Below are 27,764 nucleotides of genomic sequence, written 5' to 3'. Positions count from 1 at the left end.
AGTTTGATACTTTTCAAACAAAATTATGGAACTATCATTCTCGCATTCCTTACAGATTCTTAAATAACTAGTATTTTTAAAAGTTTTCGTAATGTATGTCGTGATTGAATAGAAATAAAAACCTTTTTTTTTTTTACAAAAACTGAACTATTCAACAACTCTAAGCTGTATTATTTCAAATTGTACCGTTATTTTAATATGAATAAAATAATGAAAGAATTCACTTACATTAGAAGTTATAAAAAAAAATGATTATGCTTAAAGCTTGATTGATTAATCAGTTTTTCTGTTCTATAGATTTATGATATAGTTTGATGTACGCGGGCAGACCCTTATAGCGTTCAACTGGTTGCACTGAATATGCACCGAGTGCATTTTCCCTAGAATTCCACCTTTGCTATTGGTTGACAACTGAGGAAACCGCACTCACTGCTGTCAGTTGAAAACGCTGTTCGGGAGTTACCTCTACCATAACTAGGAGTTCTGTCTAATATTTCTACCTAATCAAAAAGACAGAAAGGGATCTGGCATATCTATTAGTTGACCATGCCGATACTGCAGAGTGTACGCTAACCGGCAATCCAGTGGATGTCGGTACGTGCTTGCTACATTTTTTAGCACACCAACTTTCCATAGGGCTGGCCCTCTTCAGTAAAATATACTTCCCTCAACATACTACAGATGACAGGAACGTGGTAAAAAGATGTCGTGAATCAACTTAGATATTACTTGTGGACTGCGCGCACGAAAGTTAACTTATCCCTGAGGACGAAACTGTTGTTTATAAAAGAAATCGTTGCCTTATTAACGCGACTGCCGCGAAGAGTATTCAACAGTAATCAATTCGTAGGAGTTGTGCCTGATTTTCAGTCAGGCGGAAGCTCAGGATTTCCATTCATTTGTTCCGTGCCCTACGGTCCGGTCCGTGGCCCGCGTGATACAGAAGGCTGTGAGAAACAACGGTGGTGATCGCACGCCATTTTCTATTTTTGCATAGCAGTGAGTTGTATGTGTACATTTTGTGTGATAAATTGAAATAATCATTGTTAATTAATTAACGGTTAATACTAGGGATGAGACAAGTTATCGATAGTCAATCGTAATGTACGACATGACCTTTTTTCAATACGTTGTTCTTTCCATGTGTAAATTCTCGGTACGCACGTAAACATATTTTTTTTTTCCATTTCCTTTTTCTTTATTTCGAATCTGTGTTGGCTGCGACGACGATCGGATATCGTATGTGTGTATAAACTGAAAAGCGGCTGATTATCAAACTGTTATTTACGAAGAAAAAATAAAGTAACTCGAGTGAAACTCAACTCGCGAGAACCAGTCTGTGATATTAAACAGTACTAAGATATATTAGATGTAATATTAGTTGACAGTAACGCGTAACACTTAAATATTTAAGTTATTAAAATACGAGATAAAAAATAAACGGACATAAGAAAAAAAAAAACAAAAAAAGAAAAAAAAACAGCGGAGGTAAAAAACAAACTAAGTTTAGTGTGAAACCTAAAGAGACTGAAAAGCATAGTACGCTGAACTCGAAGAATGTCTACCGAATCTGTGTCAAGTGATAGGCAGCAGCCAGACGCGAAGACCGAAGGTATGTAACTAAATACAATTGAATTGTTTATCGAAGCTGCAACCTTTTCGCCACCGTTTTCTGACATTTACCGCATTTTTGCTACTGCGGTGTATCCTGCCAAATTTATCATATATACGTGTAATATATGTATACATACGTACGTACACGGATCCTTAGACGAGAAGATGTGGATCAGGATACCGCATTGAATTTCCCTCACCGCGATTTCGGACCGTTGCATCCCTTAATTATCTTGTGCAGCGTCGTCTTTGTGTTTTCAACGTTATCGCTAACTTTTAAAAACACGAACGAGCTCACTAGCCTCTTGATTTTCACACGTAATCTCCGACCATTTTCTTATTCTACAATGAAACAGCGAACAGTAGTGATGCTTCTATAGTCAAAATTGTGCTATTTACTGTATTTTGTTAAATCGTTGACGGTACCTTTTATTGCACACTGAATATCCTCGATGCGGAAATTTGGATAATGTGTGAACTGACTTGCAAACTGTAAACCACAAGGGGAAATAACAATGCCACATGTACACATATGTTATCTAGATAACGTTTCTGAAATCTGCTGTATAAATTGAAGCATGTGCTTTTATCGGTATTTACTGAGATCGAAACTTTTAAGGTTAATGCGCCGATGCATTTTTGGAAAACATTGTTATTTCACCACTTTGGGATTATCAGAAATTGATCGTATGATAAATAAAAGTGTACTAACGTTTTACAAATTCAATTCCTTCAAAATTGTGAAGTTGCAAAATAGGGTGTTACTTTCAGAGCGTCGTTACGTTAACATCACTAACCTCGTCGACCTCGTGGGATGCAAATGATTTATTGTTTGTTTGTTTTGGAGCTTGATGACGTGTCACCATTGCGTTAGGTTCAATATAATCTATCACTGTATTAACCAGAGGTCTAGAATTATACGTTTCAAAAGTTATTCTTTATTCTATTGTATTCGAATACCTCCCACTTCATTGACGGTCTTTGTAATGCCGTATTCAATATTGTAGAAAGCAATGTATCTGAAGTCTCGGTAGATCAAGTCTGATCAAAAAGAGTTCCAATAATGAAAGAATAGATTAATGCATCATTTACCCATAATTTCATTAAGGGGACTAAAGCTGCACATTTTTCAAGAATTAATTAAAAGCAAGCGAATGCCAGTAAAGAAATTTCTTTTTACATAATGTTTATTAATGATTTGAATAGTATTAAAAAAAAGTATTTTCAATCACATAAAGTTAATAATATTGATGGGATGTGGGCTCATAAGTTAGGTCATTGTTTTTACGTATGCTTCGTTTTGAAATGATATCTTGAGTTCTACTGGACTATTTTCAATCAAGTTTCACTGGAATGCTCCTAGGACGTATAGTTTTTGGACCATGCTCAGAGAAAAAAAAAAAAAAAAAAAATGAATAAAATTCGACCATTTTAGTAAAAACATGGATTTTTTGCTAGAATTTGAAGCTTTATTAATCAATAATTAAGAAACTAAAGTTTTATCGTCTGAACTGGAAATCAAAATGACACACGTAATGAAGATGCTGTACAAATTTCAAGTCGATCAGATACTCCATTTCCGAGAAATCATACAATGATATTCAAAAAAATGAAATGGGAGACAAACTCTCTCAAAGATTTGGATGCTTTTTCGAAACTATTACCCGTGCTTATGACGATTAAAAGTTCCCTGCACTGTGATACGAAGTTTCTAGTGCAGCATCCTCCTTGATCCGCTGTTACTCTATGATTTTGTTTTATCTAATTCGGCCTTTTGATCATTTTTCCATATCAACGCAACTGGCATGGCACCCAGATTCCAAAAAATTCAAGTTCGCGGACCGCACAATGTTTCACGTTTCTGTCTGTCAAATCCGTAATTTTTCGAATTCTTCCAAAATTCAAACGCCACTTTTCAAAGAACAAAAAACAACGATTTTTTGATGCTTTAGCCCCCTTCAATATTCCATGCTCTGGAATAGCTACTCAGCTTTAATTCGTTCCTCGGAAATTTGTCCTTGAATTGCAGCCCTGGTCATAAATTTAGTTTTCTGTCAAACCTTATTCTTCATGCACATGAAAAGTTAAAGAACGGATCAGAAAAGTTTTGCCGAATCCCACGGATTGGATGCCTGTGTAGCAAAATTAGGGATCTGTTTTTTTCACAATTCTTAGTACAAACATAGAAAATTCTTAATCAATACTTTTCAAACAATACCCTATTAAAATACTATCCAGAGTTGTGTCTTTTGAAGATAGCATTTCAACGCAGATTTTATATCAATGAGGATCGGTGGTTCGAATATTGTCCAACCGCTAGAGAGGATATACATGTAAGCAGTAGTTTTAAACTTTAACTATCAGACTAAACGTTTACGGACTAATTGCGAACGAATTTACACTGTCGCTATTTTGAAAAGTAATGTTATCATGCTGCGTCACGCAAACCCTGCTATTACTTCAAGCAGGGTATCGTTGCAGAATGACTTTAAACAAAAACTTTGCGATTGACATTTCAAGACTACTATGGCGAAATATTTAATATCCATAATTTTTTTTATTTCTTGGTTTGCAACCAAAAACACTGATTTCATGTCCTGAGATGCACCTGAATTTTCGATCGGTCGAGCTTGATCGAAAATTCTAATCATGATATCTTAACGGCTAAATCAAACTGGTTTAGCTGATGTCCAAAAGTACTATAAACGATAAAGTAGAGGTTGCTAAATATTCCACTAATAAATATTCGTTCATTATCAGACTTAGGCCTTCAAATAAGCCTGACTGATGGAAATTTTAGATGCATATCTCAAAAAATAGAAACTAAAAAATACAGAATCAAAATTGATGCTGCTGGCTTGCTAAAGCTGTGCATTCATGATTTACCTCTTTGACATTTCTTTTCTTGCATCGTCAACTCATGAATAACTTTACATATTTTCGAGGTGTTAATAATGTATAACTATAATTATTTTGAAGGTGTTAATAATGTACTGTTCAAAAGTGTATCCCAATCAAGTTGCATGTATCGTTCTCAGCTCACATTTGTTTCCACTCAATGAAACAGAAAATAATTATCGTTTTGTTACAGTGGGTATGAAGATTTTTCAAATACGTTCAATGTCCGTAAAAGCTTCACCGATTTTCTGTTATTCTCTACTTACATGTCGACATGTCAACGCTATGGATGCAAATTTTTGAGATATTGTACGTTCTCTCGGTGTGTGTGAGTGGTTAAAACGATATATTCTTATTTTTGGACCGTAAAATAGTTCAGTTGCTGAAAAAGAAGTTTCTGCAGCGACTATATTCTCTATTGATGTAAGCAAAGCTTCGCACTCGCTTGTCCTCCGCTATATGAATTTCGCAATTTTTTTTCTTATGTCAAGGCTTAAGGAAGTTGGTCGGTAAAAAAATTAATGCATTTTATTAATCTTATTATAAGACGGTACGTACATTAAAAATTTATGAAATCGTCTTTTTCAAAATACCAAAATAGATACTGGAATTATGAAAAAAAGTTTAAATATCTATGAAAAGTGTGAGGTTGAAATTAGTAACATTGTAATGAAACATCGGATTGTCCGAAACGTTAATTCATTACAATAACGTTACTAACTTCAAGATCATAAAAAAGTGTGTCAGTGAATTTGTAGAAAATTTAATAGTCCTTTAAATAAAATGAGCCATCATCGAGTGAAATCGAATGAATCTAGTAGATTCGTAACAATTTTGAAGCAATTTGAAACGAAGCATCGATATCTAAGCTCTTGCTTGCAATTCCAGTATTTTCTATTTTTTCATTCTCATAGCGATCTTTCCAGCTTAAGAATATATTAATTTGATCAATACTACATATACGACTACCTCCTAATAAAATTTATAAAAAGTATATGATTTTGACCAACCAACTTTCTTACTTAAGCTGGGTACAATAAGTCGGAAAAGTCGGAGATTCTTTCGTTATCCCGGCGACAAAGCGAAAAACATTTTCTTTCCAAAATTATTCCTTTATCCGCGAACTAAATTCAACCTGGTGATCGCATAAAATATTTGCACACTTCCTAAAACTTATACCCGCCCCGAAGTTTTTACGTCCAACAATCTTTTTTTTTTATTTTTAATTTTTTTTTTTTATTTATTTAGCGAAGTTCAAATTAGTAACGTAATAATCGTAATAAAACACAAAAACAATCTATATTTTGCAGCAGGACAAGGAGTTTGAGAGAAGTTTGCTTTATTACGATTTACTGAATTTTTTAATATTTACATAAAGTTACGAAATAACGATTTTTGACGAAACACACTTCGCTATATTAACGTTACAAACTTTAATCTTACATCCTACTAACGATTGCTCATTCTATGCGGCGCATCCCCTACACTCTGTACTCAATTTCAAGGCTGAAAAACTTATTTTTTGCTCCGAGGGCTGAGTGTACAAGAGAACCAAACCTGTATCTGAATTATACCGTTCTAAGTCAACAATTACAATATACTCAAGGGCGAATTTTGCGCTCTACATGCCTGCAGTTCGAATTGATTTTTGCGCGTCGTTTTTCCAACTGTAGTACATCGCAAGGAAAAATTGAATGTACAAGGCAAACTGCGCAAAAATCATTCTACAAAACCGTGAGCTAATTCTTCAATCCATGAGTAACTAGTATTAGAGGCATATTCTAATTCATCGGATAGACGCCAGAAAAAAAAATTGTATTTAGTTTGTACTGGATTTTACATACATTTCACATACTGGATTACGAATCAGAAATTTAGTCAAAACGGTCTGTCTTCAAGCGTCTCGTACTTTCCGACGACTCTCGAGGATATTGTCCCCAAGTTTGAGCATCCATTTCGGCTACATTGTTCACGTGGTCAGCAAGAAGTCGGGTTTATAGCATGTGTATTGGTGTCCAAATAGTAAACATCGCGGTCGAATTCAAAGGACAACGGTTTAGCAAGTACGGCAGGCAAGAAGCAGTACATGAATTTGTCCGTGGTTGAAAATCGCCAGTTGTCTTTCGAGACGAAATCAGTTAGCGTTGAAAGAGTCGATCGCATCTTCTAATCGTTAAATCCGTATTTCACCCGTTCGATTCAGCTACTTTTGTTTACGTGTTCAAAAATATTGCTTATTCCGTTGCAAAATGAAGCTGGAAAATAACGAAATCAGCGCCGGTTCAACTTATCGATACCGGCGTCCGCGTCGTCGCCCGCTTGTTGGGCCGACGGGTTCGTGTATTCTTGATTCTCTGGTTATCCAGAATCAAGGAGTTCGATGGTCTCGTCGCAACCGTGCTTCCAATCCCGTAAAAAGAGTTACTTTTCGTGAGTATCACTTGGCTATCAGAGTTTCAAATTTTCTTTTTCATTAAGGGGGTACCCTGGTCGATTTCGACGTTGTCGTATATATGCATCTCCAAATATCGAAGTCCACGTATCTCAAACGCAAAAAAGGACATCATCCTTTCAGTTGCACATTTTTCAACTCAATATTTCAGCCTGAATTTTGTGACATGGGGGTTTTTCAGGTTGCTAATTACGAATCTGAAATCAGAATTCAATCATTTCTAAATCCAATATAACGGATGTAAAATCTAATAAAAACTATAAAAATTCGATGATTCTGGTCCAAACTTGTTACTCGAGGATTTTGGTGTTATATATACGTAACAACGATCATTTGATGTTTTAAATAAACTGCGATAAGGCTAGGAAATGGAAATGTTGAGGTGAGACGCTGAGCATCTGTGACTGAAAGGGTTAATCCTTTCCGGTTTCTCTTCTAGTTTTGTTTCATCATCATTACAGTTTTGTTGTAATTCGCTAGGGCAATTTCTCCTTATTGCTAAAGACGAATACGCCTACATTACATTCAAAATGCTTCGTGTACAGGCTTTGCGCGGACAATGTATTATGATTTATTTGCGGATACTAGTTCAGTGTCACGATCGGTGTTGTTTGATCTCAATATTGACATACAACGATACGTACATTGTACATATACCGCGAAAATATGGCGAAGCCGGCAACTCGTCGACCGAGACGAGGTGACTCCGTGTATTGCGGCAACCATGGCGGAATGGCCTTTTCTCACCGCGAAGACAGTGAAGTTAGTAACGTTAATGTAACGATTAATTTTTAGGAAAAATCATTATTTCGCAACTGTAGGATCGTCTCAAATTGACTAAGCTATTTTTAAAAAGCCAAATGTATTCTGATTATGGAAATTAAATTCCTTTAAAGTCGTTTTAAATTTTCAGAACAATAGTTTTAGTTTCAATATTTCGTTACTTTAACGCTACTAACTTCAATCTGATTCATTGCGAGAGTGTCAGGTATCCGCTTTACCGATCCGCTAACTTGCAGACAGCTTTTTAGCCTCAATTATCTCGATCTGGTTGCAATTTGGATGATTTAGAAAGTCCAATTTTCAAGCCCTTGTACGTCAAATGTTTACGAGTTACGATCAATTTTATCACGGTTTCGAATTTTTTGTACTTGTTGGAAAACATTTGATCTCTCCGAATATAAAATACATTTGAAGGCATGAGAAATTCAGGAATTGCCAAAAACAATATATGTTTCCCGACATTTTCAGTCCTGTATATGCGAAGAGGGTAAAAATAAACTGTATTTATTTTTCCGTGTAATATAATGGACGTTTTGTAGTATATCCTGGAATTTTGAGAGTAAACTGAAAATGGGATTATATTTATAATCGATATAAATGTACCAGGGACATATAAGGTGTTTAGAAAATTCAAGATCCTTGGAATATTGACATTTATTTTAACTCGGAACCCATTTTCATCCCACATTAAAAACTTCAGGATACCGTCTAAAATATCTAATTCTTCGATCAAAAGAATGAAAACAATTAATTTCCTAGACTTATTTTTGCATGAAACGGCATAAAAGGGCTCTGCTGCTTTCTTGCGATTGTAATGCATAAGCGTTGGTAACATTTAAATTAAGCGAAATTTTACTCGGTCGGTACAGACTGATTATAGCATCGTCTTAAAGGCTAAAAATTGAACGATTTTCATAATTAATTGTAAGTGTACACTATGAGGTACTGAAGTACAGTCAGAGCTAATATTTTGCCCTCAAAAACTGGCACATATCTTAAATCTGCCAACAGAGAGACTGAGGCAACCCATAGTTTCTGATTCTGGATGTGGGGTTATGTCTCCGGACCCCATCTTTTGCACTCTGGTTTACGTTTTTCGGTAGCAATACTGTCACATATATAATTGGTCTTATCATCATCGTTTATATGGCATCTATGTGACTTACAAAATGACAGCTCATTTATACATTTGTACATGTATCATGCATGCGATGGTTTAACAATAATTTCATAATCATAATAAGTACTAACATTAACCTGAAGTTCAAAAATTCCTCACTCTTATCATTTTTAAGATCCTTGCTGTGAAATATAACTATTCAAATAACTCGTAACTAGATAATTCATTTCACATCATTTATTGTGCGATTTTCCAAACCCAGTAATATGAATTGATAATAATAAGAATTATATCTGTGTTTGTTGCGTATATATGTATAATAAACTGAATTTCATACATTTTAGTTTTTTGAATGATGTTGAAAATTGAAAATATTGCTGCAGGAGATGAAGCGATAATATCGATGTCTGTGGCAGGCGAAGTGACTGATACTTCTATTGTGGAAGTGGGCAGATCTCGACCTCAGTTTCAATATACTCGGGTAAGCGAAAGATGTATTACTATTAATTTTAGGTAATGGTCAGATCTTTCACTAATTCAATTCATGATATAATAATCATTGTGACTTTCCATCCATAGGAGGAACTGATGGAAATGAAGACTCAACCTCTATCCAAGCGTAGGCCAGATTGTTTGGATTCCGCTTATAATAAGTGCGTTTATATTTGTGTATATTTTATTTATTGAAGTTCCATAATTATTTGGTATATTTGTTATATCTAAATTACAATTGTTTTTCCATCCAGTTCGCGAGGCGTTTGGGACCCTGAGCGTTGGCATCTTGATAGAAAGCGAAGTGAAACTCCTCCTGACGATGACAGAAATGGACGCGGGGATCAAGTGATTGAAAATCATAGTAAACGTCGCAGCGGTGATTTTCGGGAACGAATCCGTAAAGAGTCGGATGGCATAGTGCTGAGTCCTCAACGCCGAAATTTTAACTCTGGATGCTTTGTCAATGTAAGCCAGCTGCCAACTCGGCGTCCAGAGAGCCCAATCAGCAAACCAGAGGCGAGTAACTGGAAATTGTGGTTCAAAATAATATTCAGGGTGTATATCACATAAAAAATCTGGAATTAACCCATTATGTTTCTTCCTTTTGATGGTTCTGTATGCACCCTGAATATTAAACTTGAAAGACATTCGATGCGAAATATACTTTATAAATACATAGATAAATGAATATCTTTATGTATACAGCAGGTTGGGCATCGGGAACAAGTGCGTCGTATAGGTTCTGGTCGCATACTGACGCGAGACGTCTGGGACTTCAGACCTGATACAGAGAAACTTGAGCCTGATCGCCCGGAATTTAGCTTCAGATCTGGAGCAACAGGTGGAGCACCACTTCGAGACAGAGATGTCAGGGACACTCGCGATGTGGGAAGGGATCGCGAAGGACTTAGAGACAGAGACCGAGATCGTGATAATATCAGGGAACGAGATGAAAGATTTGAAAGGCGTTCATTTACCAGAGACTTTGGTGATCGTGACCGAGATCGTGAACGTGACCGGATGGACAGAAGTGATCGACACGATCGCAGTCACCAGATGGATCGCGACAAGGATCGTGGTCGTGACAGAAGGTTTGGAAATGACCGAAGGCGAACTTACAGCGACAATAGAGAAATCGACGAACCAGAGTGGTTTAGTTCAGGGCCGACATCTCAGCACGACACCATCGAACTTCGTGGTTTCGAAGATATCCCTGAAGATAGAGCGCTCAACAATAACAATATGAAAGGTAAAAAGCAGTCACCTGCTCAGAAGAAACGGAGCAAGAAAAACTCGTTGGACAAAGATGACAAACAAAATGATAACACATCTGGGCCCAAGGGACGCAGCACACCCACACTAACCGATCAGCCAGCCAATTTAGCTCCAGCTCCACATTCGCCGATATCTGAACAAAACGATCTCTTGTCTTCCCCCGATTCTAAAGAGAAGCCTGACGCAGGGCAGAACTCAATTGCTACATCAAAATCGGCTAACGACAGTGGAGATGCTAACATGGCACAGACTAATAACCATCCAGATTTTAATCTCGATGATTTTCTCAAGTCTGACACCTTCCCTGGGGTTCATGGTCTTTTGACTGTAAGTTTATTCATGTTTTTACTTTATAAAAGAGAAAGTAGAAAACTTTGAACTGAGTGACAAAACTGCATTATTTGTAAACCGAATTTAAATCAATTATCATTGTTCTAGTCAATATTTTCCTGTTATGTATAAGTAATAAGTAACTGGAATGATGCATGCTTCGTTTTTATGTTAGAATGGCGTTGGATCGAGCAGTGGAACCGGATCACGCTTTAGCCAATGGTTCAAGAGGGAAAGTCCAGTCCAACAAATAGACAGCCGCCGAGCTTCAATACAGGATGAACTACTGAATAATTTGCTCAATGATATTACTGAACCAAACATTCAAATCCCTTCTGTCACAGAGTCCAATACCCACTTTGCTCCTATTTCACCCGCCAACACAACTAATAATACAACCTCAACGACCGGAGTTAAACTGCTTGAAATGTTGCAACGAGGTAACAAACCGAATCAAAATGGCCAAGGTGATGCTGCCAACACTGTTGTACCGTTGATGAAAAATTCTTCTCTCAAAGATATGGGTAAGACGGAGTACCCGGTTTTCAAGACGTACCATTTCACATTTATTTCGCATATCTGTATAACACGACATGATAATCACAAAATTCTTGCTTTAACGTTACTAATCCCTTCACGCGTGAAATATCCCAATTCGAAGTTTAGAATCATTGGTTCACTTGAATGAATTGATATTATTCATTGATTATTAGATCTTTTTCATTACAGGCCTATCACAGTAGTTCAATTCTACATTTTGAACAAATTATCTAACTTGCCTACGTATACTAATTGTACATCTGTGACTGGCAGAGGTTGGCGGAAAGGTTGTGCACAGCTTGGAGGAATTAGAAGCCCGCATGAGGGGAAATACAGCTCCACTGTCAACGGTTGTTGAACCGCCTAGAGTGACTAAAAGCGACGAAGATCTCTCTGCTTTCAAAAAATTGGTAAATATACATTTGTTTATTTACAATTATAAATGTTGTAAAGTGTATACCTATATTAACAATTATCTGTTACGTTCAGTTGGCTCAAGTCACTGGTGGACAAGCTGTTCCGGCGGCAAATGGTCCGATCTCACAAAAATCTCAACCTATCACACTAATGCAGGTGTGTATCTAAACCCTAATAAATTGTAAGTTCTGTAGTTACATTCATGTCAGGAAAATATATAATGGTATTATTCTATGCTTGTACATATACGTATATATTGCATAGAATCATTCATGGGGAATATTCAAACATCGTAAAATTGTTTTTTTTAAATTCTCAGCTATTGAACAAGACGCAGCAGCACGTCGCTCAACAACAACAACAACTTGCCGAACAAATGCACCCACCGAATTTCAATCATGCTGGACCTCTTGGCCCAACACAGCATCCCCACCAAGCCCAAATGCAGCATGAGAATTTGCTCAAGGTATTGCAGATCCAGGTTGGTACACTTTTACTTTTTATGACGGATGAACTTTTATTTTTTTAGTCTTCATCTCATACGATGGTGGAAAAGCAAATTTAATAGTTCGCAAATTGCAGTATATTTGAACATGTCGAAATTTATAATTTGTTTCAGCAACAACAAAAACAGAGACAGCAACAGCAGAGCGATATGTTGTCCATGATGATGGGAGGTCAGCGTATGCTTGGCATGAGTCCATTGCCTCCAGACATGCAAATGATGGTTAATAATGCGCCGTCCAGCAGGGAACTCTTGCAACGACCAGAGGCTCAGGCAATCATACAAGGCCTGCAGCAGGGTGAAATCACTCAGCAACATCTGGTTCAACAACTGCAGGTAATTGTTTCAAGTTCCTTCCGAAAGGTAGTTATTTAAAGGTAAGGTGACATATACAAGTAGATGACTGAAAAATTTGGCTAATTATTGGAATTTATGTCTCAACGCCCAATTATTCAATTCGATTGATGTTTGTTTCATTTAAAAGTATGTAGATTGAGCTTCGTTTACATATTCTTTGTATTAGAATCAGTTGATAGGAAGTATTGTTACGGACAATAATGTCATCAATTTCATTCAGTGACATGTTTTGCAGTACCCATGATATCTCGAGAACGGATCAACCGATTTACTTCAAATTTGAACACACTATTCTCTGATATTTTATCCTTTTTGTCACGGTTCCATTCTTTTTTATCAACATAACGAATAATTGGTGGTCGCCCTTCTGTCGAAATTGTATCGAACGTTGGTAAACAGGATAAACTAGCTAAGAATAGTATTTCCAAGTTTGAAGTAAATCGGTCAAGTTGTTTTAGAATTATTGTACGTAAACAAAAAACTTCACCAAACAAAATAGTTGATATAATTATCAATGACAATTGATCCACTTTCTCAGTCGACTAATCTTAAATGAGCCCTTACGACAGACATTTGCGCACTTGACGATTTCTGAAAGTTATATAACTGTAAAGCTCGGGCTTGTCATTAGGAGGCAACTAATTTTTAAATATTTTCTTTCCAATCGCTAACACTTTTTTTAATTTAAAGAATCCTGCAATGCAGCATCGTCATCGAGAAGTCTTGGTTAACATACTAAAGATGTACAGTGGTGCTACACCCCGAACTGTTAGTCCTCATCCAAGCGCACCTACGCCTCAAGATCACATATTACAGCAGATGCTCTATCAGCAACAACAGCAGCAGCAACAACAACAACAGCAACAGAAAAGAATTCCGTCACCACTGAATAATGGTGAGTTTTATACGTTATTAAACTTATATTAATAAACTTCCACAATAATGCGCCATATTGCTTCTTTCCTCGGTTCTTCGACAAATTATTTAGTCGAAATTGCCCTTGATTGCATTAAATAATTTACGGATGCGCTGCCTAGCGGGAGTAATTCGTACGATTACAATTGACTTGGTGTCGTATTTGTGAAAAAAGGGTAACCTCATGATTCGTAAGTGAAGGAAATATTGCAACTATGTGAATATTGCTACAGAAAAATTCGATATATTTTGCAATTGGCGGTGCGTTTTTCAGTGATTGTTTTTGTAAAGAGAAAACTTGGAATCTTAGATCTAGCGATACCTGTGTAAGTAACATAGCAACAATTATGAATACAGAAAAATATGCAATTTCGAAGTACATGGGTAATAGGCAAGTTTTCATTACTATTGAAATAGAGTGACAAAACTCAGGCCGGCATTTAACTTTTTGAAATCTTTAAAACAGTTCCATTTTGCATACTATGTATTATTGGGAATGCAGCTTACTGTCCACCACCAATAATATCACCAAACTTGGCTGTGAGCCCTAATACATTGACAGTGCAACATCCAGGTAAAGCGTGTCTCGGATTTTTGTAAATAATTGTGTCAGTGGGCATTCCTAAGATCTTTACAAAATAAGTTACTTTCACTATTATTGCGGAAAAGTTTGTATCATTTTAATTTCCGCTCACTGCAACTCTGATATTTAACTGTCTTTTGACTTGACATTTCAGAAATACATTTTTTGAACCCACTGAGATCCCACAAACCTCTAACAACCATACTTTAGACAACAGCTTAATTACTGCATGGAATATAAGTCTACCATTTAGTGCATCATTTTATCGTAATAGACATTTTTACCGTTAGCGGCTATAGGTAGTCATGAGAAAAAACAGTTTTGATATCCTATCACTGTTCCAAGTTTAAAATAAATTTAATGTTATCGGTATATTGAGACCTTTGTACACACATTTATGTTGCTTAATGTCATCTTAAGAATCTCCTTATTTTAAAGAATATTATCTGTCATTTATTATTATTGCTATTGCTATTCTACAGTGCCTATCTTGTCTGTTTATTTGCGCAAATTGTTCTACACATGAAGTTTGTTTGACTAACACTTATTATCATGCGAACAGTGATACCACACCGAGTACCGTCTCCGCGCGAGCTTGTGATGCATACACAATCTATAATACAAAATGCATTGATCAAGAAGAAGCTGGAGGAACAGAGAGAAAATTTCCGTAAACGACAAGAACAACAACAGCAGCAGCAGCAGCAACAATCACAGAGAACTATCAGCCCTATCAATTCACCTACAAAGCAACAGCTTAGTCCAACTCCTCTGGCCTTCACACCCACCTCCGTCCTTCGCAAGATGACCGCCGAGAAGGAACCCGAGGGTGCGAATGAGTCTGATAATATACAACCTATCCTATCTCAATCTTCTTCTGCTTCTGCTTTTACTTTCGCTTCCGCTTCTGCTACTGTTTCTAAAAAACATGCTAACCGTACTTATCCCAAAACCTTATCACCATCCAATACTTGTACATCCAATCAGAGAGACTTGACTGCCAATCTTGGTATTGAGCAACCTAGCAGTGCTGCGCACTCTAAAGTCGGTAACTCAACTAATGATGATAGTTCAAAAGTGCCAAGTGAGCCAAACCACAAACCTAAACATGCTAGTACAACGTGTCATAACCATGAAACGAAAGATACGAATAATAATGGCAACTTGGTGAATACTAGCGAGAAAAAGGATGCTTTGAACAAAAACAGTTCAGACAATGACAAGCCAAATGTATTGGTTTCATTACCTGCGACTCACGACAAGAATAATAATAATAATAGTCCTATTATCATGAATATTAAAGTCAAGCAGAATATTCAGACTTCCCTGAAAGTAAATAGATTTCCAGGAACTGTCAAGTCTGTAGCAACTGTGCAAACCCCTACAAAACGTACTGCCACTTTGGAAAACAAAAACGATATTGCTTTACAGAACAGTGACAATGAAGTCACCAAAGTCAGCATGACGTTGGAGCTTTAAAAGGAAGTTTAATTGGAAATAGGAATTTTTATTTTTATTTTTACTTTTTTTTTTCTCTTTCTAGATATGAATCATTTAAATCGGAACAAGACTTGGCGGTTTGGTTTTCTCAATATACTAGTTACCGATTGTTTAAGCTAAATATAATTTTGTTTTATTTTTCTTACTAAGGATACTCGCACGAGTTTGCCTTTATTTTTTTTCACCGCATATCGTTCTTTTTCCTCTTATTTTTGGAAGCGATATATTTCAAGTACTTGTTACTCTTGCGATTTTAGTAGTCAGTCTAATTTTTTTTTGTTCGATACCAAACGTACGTCTGAAACCAAAAGCCAAATGATTTCCCTGAAAACTTTTATGCAAGTATCTACCTGATTAAGTATTTTGGAAAGATTTTAATAATAAATACATATTATAAGTATGTTTTCTGCTAAGTTTATCCCTTTATTTCCTCTTTAACATGGACTTTTAATCAAAGACACGTGTTTTGTTTTCTTCCACTTAAAATTCTCAAAATTTAGTCAACAGTTCGATACTTATTAGACCATATATTGTGGAATGATTTTTATCAAAGCTTGAAAACTGAGAATTCAATTTATGGAAATTACTTGTACATTCGTAGTTTTATTGCATATGGTTCATTTTTCGTATTGCTTTGCAGATTGTTCAAAAAGAAAAAACGATAACGTCACGTCCTCGGATAATATGTGGCATGATATTGCGTTACTTTCTACCTCTCCTCTGTATGTTAGATATTGTACAGTTTTGCTTTTCCCTGCTCTTCTACCTTTTTGCTTCTTTGCTTCGCTATTGAGCTTCTTCAAATCTTCCGTCTCACTTGTAAGATAATCTCTGGAAGTATAAGCCGGTGTGTATGTGGGCGTAGGCAACAGTGATCCAACGAAAATGGGCAGCCAGGCTCAAGTCTCCCATATGCAACAAGTGCAGTCCGCAGTACAGCTGATTGCACAAGGCGTCATTTCACGACATAGTACACTGCGGCCACAGCCAGTACAGCCAACGTGGTCCGCTCCCACAGTCAAACAGCACCCCGGTATGTTTAGTTACTTCTGTTGACACAAAACTTGGCAGACATTGCCATTTTTTGTTTTTTCTTCGTCAATCTTCAAAACCAAATTCAGAAACAAAGAGAATCTTTGATAAAGTCAATAAATCGAAGAGCATTGCGACTTTTCTTCATCAGTGGTTAGCCTAAATTTCCCAAGTCACTTAACAAAGCCAGGATAATATAAAATTGAGATTTATCGCGCAGAATAGAATCTTCCTAAATTCACTTCCTCATTTATTCATATACAATATGATGTAAATACTCAGGTAAGATATGTAATTTAATCGAAAACTTACAATTCCCTTTAATTCGGTCCTAGCCAAATATAGTCTGAATACGATAAAGTGCAGCTAAACTACGACATATCTAAAAATTTTATATCGTCAAGTGTACACGAAAAGATTTTTTGAATCTTGGGTAACTCTTTCTGCCGACTACTCCAACCTCTTTTAAGAATCTTCTAACAATATAACTATTTGGTACTTGGTATTGATTATAACTCGTAATTTGTTATTTTTTTTTAATTGTGAAACATCAACAATTCTAATAATTAATAATAATGCTTTAATTTAATGTAAAATTATTTGTGAAAGTCATGTTTATTGGGAAAGGTCTACATTAAATTTCACCATAAACGATACCATATATATGGAGACAAATAACTATTTATCTATCTGCTATTTTCTTTTATTGTGCATTAATTTACAGTTTTCGAGGATCCAGGATTCAATTACAACATTATCGACTCGATATTCTGAATACTGTACAAATGCTGAATTGTGCTAGCTTTTCTTGTAATAGTCCATCGGCTTTGAATCTAAAATTTCGCCAAAAATAACTACGTTTGTAGCATGTATGTACTAAAACCCTGCAAAGTCATGAAACAAAGCAGCTACCATCTATCTTCTAACAGTGAGGGTTCATTTCATATTTTAGGGTATGAAGAAATTTTATACTTTGTTATAGGTCGGCCTATAGTGAAAGGTGGTGGTGGTGGAAATCAATTTCAGTACAGTGGTAACGCGGATTACCAACAGCAGCAGCAACAACAACAACAACAAAGACAGCAACAACAAAGAGCTGCAGTCGGAGCGTATGGGAATTTGGCCCGTTCAAAACACACAATGGCATCACCGTTGTCCCATGTACCCAACCCTGCGCAGTTCAATCTCCCACCCAACTCCATAATTGGCCAACGATCGAATTCTGTTAATAATCAACTTAAGCAATCACAACAAGTCCAGTCTCATCTATCCAGTATACAGCAACAGCGAACAGTGAATCCTCAGCTGCAGCAACTCGTTATGAATCAAAACTACAACTCTGCTCGTACTGGTAAGTGACAGTTTAAATTCATCCCAATATACTCTTAGTTATTAGTATTTATTACATCTATTGATCGATTACCCTTAAATTGGACCCTCATGTTTCGGGACATACATGTATAATATCTTGGTTCGAATTCGATGGATAAAAAAATTGGTTTGATAACCCAATTGCACCAAAAACTTGTCATAGAACCTTAATTGGAAATAGAGTTGTGTGAAATCCGTTTGATATTCCTATTTTTTATATATCTTAATATTTTTTAACATTTGAAAAACATTGATAGGTACAACTGAGCTGTGGACTGTGGCATTTATTTGACTTCATCTTTTGACCTCCTACCCATGCCTTATCCTTCACAGGCTTACTCGTGCCCTATGTAATCCATCCACTACTATAGAAAACTCAGTATCGTGTCAGCTATGAATTTGTCTTCAAATACCAGCTATAGAAATTTTTTGTATCTCGCCCACAACTGGTAACTCAACATTGGGTTGTGATTCCATCTCTTGTTATGTGATCGTCATCATCGCTAACTAGTTATTCAGCTTCATTTCCTACTAATCAGACTTACATCAATCATAGGTAAATGAAGTAGAAGTCAACAGAAGATTCCCAGCGGGAAATAAATACGCGCTCTTCGGAGTTTGGCGCGCACAGCAGTTCTCACACGCTAGAGAGATTTCGGATCGTACAGTGGTTCAATTACGTCGAAATAGATTTTTGAAGGGTGAGCAAACTATGAAACTCTATGTTTTTTTATCATTCTCATAAAAGTGATTTAAATTGGGTGACAATTAATTGCTTAAAGAATCAAGAGCAGGCGCTTCTGAGCGGGAATGGTACTATTTCTACTAAAACTTTTTTCCTGACGGCAAGCAAACGACGAAACTTTATATGTTACGTTATATTATCACTGTTCACGTTTCTGGCACAATTAATTGTTTGAACACTCGTTATCGGGTTATCGTATAAAAAAACTTTACTATTTTACTGTAATTCGAATATAACTTTTTTCTGAGGGTGAGCAAACTACGAAACCTCATATTTCTCCATATACTATTGAAATGAACTTCATTGAGAAGAAATTATCAGTTTAAATAATCGTCATAGGGTACTTTACTAGTGAGCACAAACCTTCTACTAGACCATAATTCGACTGGAGCTTTTTTTTTGAGGATCACCCAACGACGTTTCTTTAAACAAACAATTCCTTCTCAATCAATTTCATTTTGATAATATATGAAGAAATATGAAGTTTCGTCGTGTGCTCACCCTCAGAAAAAAAGTTAGTCGAGTTATAGTAAGATAGTAAAGTACCTGATAACGATTGTTTAAACGATTAATTGTGCCTGGAATCGTTCACAGTGAAAATATAACGTAAAATATCAAATTTCGTCGTTTGCTCGCCGTGAAATAGTTCCATCCGCGCTCAGAAGTAACATGCCCACCCTCGATTCTTTAAGTAATTAATTGTTACCTAATTTAGGTAATTTTCATGAGAATAATGGGGTACATGAAGTTTTATCGTTTGCTCACCCTTCAAAAACTTATTTCAATGTAATATAACCACCGTACGATCTGAAAGTTCGCTAGCGCGTCAGAACCACGGTGTGCGCCAAACTCAGAAAAGCACGGGCTTATTTCTTGCTGGTAATCTTCTACTAACTTCTGCTTCATGATAGGTAAGTTATGATTTTAACTTCTACTAAAGTTGAGATAATCAGAATTCAACTTACAAAGTTCAGCTGTACAGATGTGCATGTATTGCCTGCTGCCTATAAATACAGAGGCTGTATAATAACGCTAAGCAAACATGTTTGTTGAGTGGCCTGAAATATGCTCAGAACACTTTAAAAAAAATGTAGCATGTATATGTTGTCAGCTCTCAAATACATACGCCAAAAATAGCAGTAAACCATTGTATGCATTCCCTCTCAAGTTTTGAGAGAATCTAGAATGCAATTATGCATTGTACTGACCATATGAATATTAATATAGAAACATATATGTCATTGCAAATTTGTTATCAAATATTAGCTTAATACATAATTTGTACAAATATTCAGGCAGCACCGCAATCCTGAATCAAATCACACACAACGGTATTCAGAAATTGGACTAGATGCACGTGAACTTGTCTCATATTCCTCAATCCCCAGAAAAATCAACGTTTCCAATGGACCCAAATAAGTAATCCTTTTCTCCTCATTTTATATATGTATACCATATAAGACTCCGAGCAGGTTATTGGATAACAATTCATTATTCCAGATCTCGTTTTCCGTAATCGCAGTAACTGTATGCAGTAACAGTAAAACCAATTTTTTGCAGATTGGCTTAGAGTTGTGTCAAAGTATAAGCACATTGCAATGCTTTTTTGTAATACTTAAACTTAAACACTGTAAAATTAACAATAAAATTTTATCATATCTGGTATATTTTTTAATTAGCAAAAATTGTTTGTAAAGTAAGCAAATAATCAGTATGCAGTTTTTCTTTTTATAGATGGACGAGCAATGCAATCGCAACCATTGAATATTCCTGTCGGTCGTCAGCCATCCCCCAGTCTTGGATTTATGGGTAGCAATGGCGGGGATCTCTCGCCAACTTCAAACCAGTTAGCTCGATGGTTTAGCCCAGAATTACTAGCGCAAGCTCGTGCCGGAAAACTACCGGAATTGGGACAAACAAACGTCGTTTCATTGGAGGAGTTGGAGAGGCTTCAGCATGCCTCGACGACAGTTCACAATTAAATTGATATTATCACTGAGTAAAAGAAGAAAAGAAAAACATCACCTGATTCTCTACCTAATCGAATTATGTCCACCTTACTTTTTACTACCCAAAAAAGTAACATATGAATATTTATATTTGGATAATAGAATTGCTAGAAATGCAATTTCACGACTACATGGGAAATATTTGAAGCTGGCTTCAAAGAAATTAATATAGTTGCCAATTAACCGTGTCGAAAACAAGGTCTAAGATGGTGAAAGTGTTCCAACGTGAGAGTTTAGTTAGAGTGCTGGTGTCAAAGCTTGAACGGTTATACCGAACACTGAACAGTTTTGCAAGCCTAAAATCTGAAACATTCTGCAGGACCTGCATGGTATGTGTCGGTAATTTATCAGCAGTGTTGCAAAACGAAGAAACAATGCGCCACATTAATCATTATTAATGACTCTTTGAATAAATATTATGATATTATTCGTGACGTCGGTTATTTGATTACTCATCAGTTTGTTGTGAGATAAAAAAAAATGTAAGATGAGCTACTCTTGACTGGAAAACGCTGTATTAGTTTGACTGATAGATACGCTGCGTGTATAAAATTGATCATGATACATTGTAACTTTGCATATGACACAGGTAAAAAGCATTATTCATACAATGTCATTATTGAAGTAACAAACTAATTCCCTAATAACTAAAAGGTGAAAAAAAGAGAGGATTTCCTATTACTGATGTAGGCAAGTAGAGAGGAGAAACAGAACCTGAAGTAAATTCCTAAACAAATTGTTTCTTTCTTCGTAATGCGCATACGTGTAGCGTGGTATTTGAAATGTCACAAAGTAACTGGCATTAATAGAAATTTGTTAATACCCAATCTAAAAATTGCAAAGCCATATTCTGTATCAATTGTGGATATACATAAAGAAATTGAATAGTGTATTCGCAGATTTTTTTTCTTTTTTTTTCCCCCCTTTTTACCGTAGTATCCACTGACTATTAGTGTCTATTATAATCCGACATAAAAATGGATCAATCTCCCGAGTGCACAGTTGCCACGAGTCATACCTAGGTGTATACACATGAACATTAAAATAAATTTATTATAATAATAATATATACTTTTGTAGAAATACGAGAAAACAGTATGATAAAAAACCGACTAAAGTTGAACCAGCCTGAGTTATTCTAGTAATATTATTAGCCAGTAAACGATCGCAAACACATTCCACCAGTAATGAGGACACGAATAGAACCTTTGACTTTGTAAGCTCAATACATCAGCATATGCCTCTGCTGGCGTAAGTTTAGTTTATAATTAACTCGATAATTTCTTATTTTCTAATTGCACTTTTCCTACAATGATGATAATTATGCTTGAAATCTAGCATGGAATAATGATAAAAGTATGTTGTATTTTTCTTCGTCTATTTGTGTTGGTTTTCATTTATACTATATAACTAGAGAATCATATTATAATCTACTAAATGACTACTAATGAAGCCTAATTCCCTACCTTCATTTTCGAAATCTCACATATCATTATTTATTACATTGTCGAGATTCCGTTATCCAATGAAGCTATAGTTTTGGTTTCCAATAATCGTAGTCTTTTATTTATCTGCTGTAACGGAAAATATACGAATAATTCCATTTATTGACAAACTTATCTGAAAATAATACAAATGGCAAATTTGAATATTAGAAATGCTTTCTTTGATCATTCGATACACTTCGTGTTATCCAATTAATGTTAACCATAGAGAGAATAAACACTAGTCACTCTCGAAATCGTATAATATATATATATTTCTTTTTTTTTCACGAAGGAAAAAGCATAGATGTGAAATGAATCAACGATAAATGAACATAACTTACCTCATATATGAATAAGTCTTACTGGATTTTCGTAAGGACCTCCTTTTACTAGAATCAGATGTGGTAAGTGATTTACGAATCTTACTGCAAATCAAATCAATGCTCATTCTGCAGAATTTTCCAAAAACCGATTTCCAGTTTAACCATTGGATTAGAAAAATTCACGTTGAATAAAACTTGCTCTCATATGCTCTTTGTATTACTGCAAATGGTCATCAAATAAATTACGAAAAATTATTTCAGTGTTAGAGTTTGTGGCATTAATATTAGGAAAATATTGATGCTTGCGTTCATTTTTTTTTCTGGAATACCAATTTGAGAAAGTGAAATTCATTCACGCATACTTTCAAGATCCTCGTGTAACTGTCTAGCTAAAAGCTTCATCTGCAGCAACAGAAATATTGCAAAAGTATAAGGAAAGTTATCAACAATTGATAAATTTGTTATTGTTGTGTTATTCAGCTTCTGTGGATAATAGAATATCGAATCGAATCTATCATTACTCATCCAACTTCCTTCCCTTGTGCTTTTCTGCATATCAGTATTTGTTTTGTTGCTCTATGACTGAATGCTAGGTAACTATGACACAGTCTGGCATTGGCTTGTTAGTCATTACAAGAGAGAAAGCGAGACTGAGTGTTTGTACGAATGTGTTTATTTTATAAATCCACATGTTAAATTAACAAAAAGACACAAAATTACTTTGTTGGTGGTAATGGAGGAAACTATAAACAGGCATGCACCAGAATGAGCATGCGTGTACTCAAATTAGATAATAAAAAATAAAATTATACTCTACGTCGCTGTTGCATTGATGACACCATGTAAGGATATTGTGAAATTGACGTTTTGTCACCAGATTCCATGAACTTGACGAATGCAACGCTGTTGTTGTTACTAAACACTATGATATAAATTTGTTTACAATAACAACATGAAAAGTGATAATAACATGTTTAGAGTATACATAACAACAAAGCTGATATACTTCGTAAAACTTGTTATTATTGTGCAATATCGTTGCGAACGAGGGAAAATTGTGTTACGTCTATGCTCTAATAAATCAAATGCTTCTATCGCAAACATTGGTTTGATCTCAAAAATCGATAATATAACTGGCAACTTATTGATGGCCAAAGGAATGTCTTGGGTTTACCAGCTATTGCAGTAATCATCCTATGAATTATAATATTTGGCAAAGTAGTACATATATATTGGGGTGTGGTATTTTAAATTATGATTTTTTTTTCTTAATTTCCCACCAAAAATCTATAACAGGACAAACAGAAATTGCAGTTGATATTTAGAGGCTGCTCAATGCTTTTGACTCAATTTAATTCGGCGCAAAACCATGTAACATAGAAACTGCAACAAATACTCGATAAAAATATGTTCGTTTATTCAAAAACAATGGTTTTTTTTTCTACGATAACCAGACTGAGGCATCTGAAACACATTAAATATCGTATATATATTAATTGTCAGCACCCAGTTATGGGAGAATTTGTTAATTGTCCTATTCTAAACCTGTTTTTCATCAGAGTTCGAGAAAAAAATTTGGATTTAAAACAACACACCCGAATGTACATATATTTACTTTATCTGTAACATTTACTACGGATAGAAATCTTAGAAGTAGTTTATTGTGACGTATAATGTATTAATTCACAGTTAGTTAACTATCGACGGTGTGTTTAGTTTATCGATGAAAGCACAAGTAACTAAATATCAGTGGCAACATCATTGACAGTTTATGACGATGACTACCTTGTGCAATCTCAACTTCCACATGACAAATCCAATCATTGAGTCATTGTCAATTTATAACAGTTTGTTACCATGAAGGGCAGAATATATGTGGAATAATAATAACAGACAAACTTTAAGAGTCAGACTTTTCTTGATTCAATCCTGTTTTCAAAAATATTAAAAGAAAACAGATTTGCTGCTACTTCTAACTCGATTAGCATTGCTGTTATCCAATTACATGAGAATTGCGGAAATTCATAGGTGGACATGAGACAGAAATAAACTCAGTGTAATGTTATTCAACCTGAACATCTCACACATCTCTTTGCCCAGAAGATGAAAAGCTGGTTATACAAAATTACCACTTTCATTACTCGATTACTAAAGAAATTTCAATACGACGTTATAGAATTATTTAACTGTGGGAAAAATATCAGAATATTGATTTTGTCCGGATACATATAAACTCAGTTTGAGAATCCATCTCGGGTGCTTGTGCACTGAGAATTTGTTCCATTACTCAATAAATGTAAATAGTTGATTTTCGAGGTAAGACAAATTTATTAGTGCATGTATCAGATGACTGTTTTGTAAATAAAATTATTAAGCATAATATGTCAAATCGATAACCTTGTCACGAATAAATATGCGAAAAATTAATGCTCCCAACTATTACATGCATTATGCATTTTTCTTATTCTCATTCTAAATACTTTAACCAAATCCCACTACGTGAGAAATGCTTCTCGACTAATCAATTTCTGTGTTTAATACGTACAAACAATGGTTCAATCAAATGTTTACCAATGGAATTGAATTTCGTACGCTATAGTTGAAGTTGCATTAGTCAACTACTGAAAGACAGAGCTAGTCATACAGAGTCATCTCTCTGTCGGATGATCAAAAGAATAGGGATCGGCTGCCAGACGGGGAAAGTGATTAAGCAAGCGCGCAGCTATACTTTTATATGGCCATGTTTCCCCTGCGAAGTCACCACTGATCCTTTCTTAAAAGATCGGTTGTCATTATTATATCGCATTTCTGTCACCACCTGTCCACGATGCCGGTTGGCCGGCAGTGAAGCCGTTCGGGCCCAGCTTCGCACCGTTTGCAACCGCAGCAGCGAATTACCTGATTTGAATTGAAAGGTCCTCCATCGTGTTGTGCGTTTTGTACTTGAAGGAATGAGTACCTTTCATTACTTATCTGGTAACAAAGTGAGTAACCCCATATACTTATGTTCGTATTTTGCATTGTAGATGAATCTCAACTCCATAATTTTATAGGCAGGCTAGCAGTTTACGGAAAGTTTTCGTGAAAGTACATCATGCAGACGGAGTGAGTAATTTCAAATCTATTTTTTTACACTGAAAAGGAGTATTAAGCTCTAATGAGATTTAGTCTATAGATGAGTATTAATCGCAAGGACTACGTATCACGAAGTTGATCGAATTGGAATGATGTAATTTGATAATTTTCATAAATGCATAAAATTGATAATTTAATTTAAAATTGACAATGCCACGTTGAAAAATAGATCGAACTGTTGATGAAATAGAAGAGTTTGGCCGTGTGCGTCGCGAAAGAAATGTTATAACAAGTATTCCAACTTGTAGTCGTGTGGTTGGTCGAGATGTTGAGATAGTCAATTTTGTTAATAATTCAAATTCTCGTTGAAAAATTAGAATGATTGCGAAGGACAAAGGTTTCGAAGAAGGCGTAGAGAATTTACTAATACTCCAAATTTTGATTTGATGGAATGGATGAAATATCTGAGCACTACATTGGAAAGATGGATGTACCATGTATCCATTGTAATGCGAGACATTTTGCAGCGGAAAAAGTTTCCAACAAGGAAAATTCTTTCAATGACTGTTGCAGTCACGGTAATGTAATAATAGATGCATTATCTATCTTTTCAGTGAACCTTCGCGCACTTTTCGAGAGAACTCATTCGAATTCGAATGATTTTCATGAACAGATTCGATGTTATAACAGCTCATTTTCCTTTGATTCATTCAATATTAATTCTGTTGAACTCATATTTTGTTGAATTAAAATTATTTTACATCAACAATAAATAATCTATTATATGTGCCAAAAAAATAACAGATATTCGTGTATTTAATGGAGAATTAATTGTGAAATAGTAATTTATTTTCAAGAATACATTGCACACAGATATGTTATTGATATTGAAGCAATATAGATCAGTGATGTAAAAATTAGTATGGTATAAAGGACTTTGATAAATTTTAATCACGTCACAGCTACAAAGTAGTAAGAGATGGTCAAGTGCTCAAATCCTATTTTATTCAGGACTTGCGTAAAAAAACAACCTTTGTATAGCTTGTTGCTTTAGCTGCAAAAATAATGCCGATGCGCGATTGCATGGCCGAATCCGTCGAAATCGAAAATTATTCTGTGATAAATCACATAATGTGAACCCTTCGCGGTCGCACTTATTTGTCGTCCTATAAGAAATGCATGGTTTCTGGGGACAAAGATCACTCAGCGCGACCGCGGTTATTACAGAAATTCGCATTTTTCAGTAGTGTTAATGTATTACGTGCGTTAATCAATTAAAAAGAAAAACTATAAAATACGAGCGATTTATCAGTAATGGTAATAAATCATACGTAATAATTTGTCAAATTTTATTTTTTTTACGATATTTTTAAAGTCCTTCATGTATTTGTATGTAGAGACTATCGGGAATCATTTTATGATCAGTTCTACACTAAATTTAAAGGAAATGGGACTTTTTGACGTGTCTAACGGAATGGTAAAATTATAATTCAAAATAGAAATCCATAAATCAATGCGCGTATTTTGCGTTTTGGATAATACTTCATCTCTTTATATTCGCGAATTTGAGACGCGTGGTAGCAACACTAGCAACATTGTTTTTTTACTGCATGTATGTAGGGATTATTTGTTACTTGGAAGCTGGCAAAGAGTATGGGCTAGAGTGGAAGGTCCTATAAGATCCAATGTATAAAAGCGTACCTTGATTTTCAGCACGCTCTGGCGGCTCAGAGGAAAATTAAAGTACCCCCACTACGATTTTGGCGCTCCCTTTAAACCGGGGAATGTAGACATATTCGGAATGTACGTGTACTATCGTTGACTGAAGAATTCTTAAAACTTATAATAAATTTTTTGCAAAAGAATTCTTAAAACCTATAATAAATTTTTTGCAATGAATTCTTCAGTCAACGATAGTACACGTACATTCCGAATATG

General features: G+C 35.4%; 1 protein-coding gene and 1 long non-coding RNA gene across 5 annotated transcripts; one reads left to right on the top strand and one right to left on the bottom strand.

Moving 5' to 3' along the window:
* Window positions 1-662: 662 nt before the first annotated feature.
* On the top strand, window positions 663-24,661 carry LOC107227845 (eukaryotic translation initiation factor 4E transporter). Of its 4 annotated transcripts, none has more exons than XM_015669109.2 (16): window positions 663-1,612; window positions 9,251-9,348; window positions 9,447-9,520; window positions 9,614-9,878; window positions 10,071-10,964; window positions 11,143-11,491; window positions 11,781-11,917; window positions 11,997-12,080; window positions 12,244-12,405; window positions 12,544-12,765; window positions 13,477-13,681; window positions 14,204-14,275; window positions 14,847-15,113; window positions 16,650-16,817; window positions 17,799-18,167; window positions 20,667-24,661. In XM_015669109.2, the coding sequence occupies exons 1-16, from the start codon at window positions 1,558-1,560 to the stop codon at window positions 20,912-20,914; spliced, it is 3,669 nt and encodes a 1,222-aa protein (XP_015524595.1). In that variant the 5' UTR covers window positions 663-1,557; the 3' UTR covers window positions 20,915-24,661. The 4 variants fall into 4 exon arrangements, with proteins under 4 accessions (XP_015524595.1, XP_046586427.1, XP_046586429.1 ...); XM_046730471.1 differs by having other exon boundaries at window positions 10,068-10,964; XM_046730470.1 differs by lacking the exons at window positions 663-1,612; window positions 14,204-14,275 and adding an exon at window positions 6,588-6,942 and having other exon boundaries at window positions 10,068-10,964.
* LOC124292742 lies at window positions 24,201-27,489 on the bottom strand. The gene is made up of 2 exons (XR_006902647.1): window positions 26,858-27,489; window positions 24,201-25,724 (listed from the first exon to the last, which is right to left on the bottom strand). It is a non-coding gene; the product is annotated as an uncharacterized LOC124292742 (long non-coding RNA).
* Window positions 27,490-27,764: the final 275 nt, after the last annotated feature.

This window comes from Neodiprion lecontei, chromosome 2 (assembly GCF_021901455.1).
Source record: "Neodiprion lecontei isolate iyNeoLeco1 chromosome 2, iyNeoLeco1.1, whole genome shotgun sequence".
Classification (NCBI taxonomy): domain Eukaryota; kingdom Metazoa; phylum Arthropoda; class Insecta; order Hymenoptera; family Diprionidae; genus Neodiprion; species Neodiprion lecontei.
Note: the sequence above shows the minus strand (reverse complement) of the source record. Positions and strands in the feature narration are given on the sequence as shown.

Coding starts and splice junctions, on each gene's coding strand:
- LOC107227845 (XM_046730470.1), top strand. CDS start 6,762: ATGAAGCTGGAAAATAACGAAATCAGCGCCGGTTCAACTTATCGATAC. Junction 12,406..12,543: donor TCAAGGTATTGCAGATCCAG/GTTGGTACACTT, acceptor AATTTGTTTCAG/CAACAACAAAAACAGAGACA. Junction 18,168..20,666: donor CTACAACTCTGCTCGTACTG/GTAAGTGACAGT, acceptor TTCTTTTTATAG/ATGGACGAGCAATGCAATCG.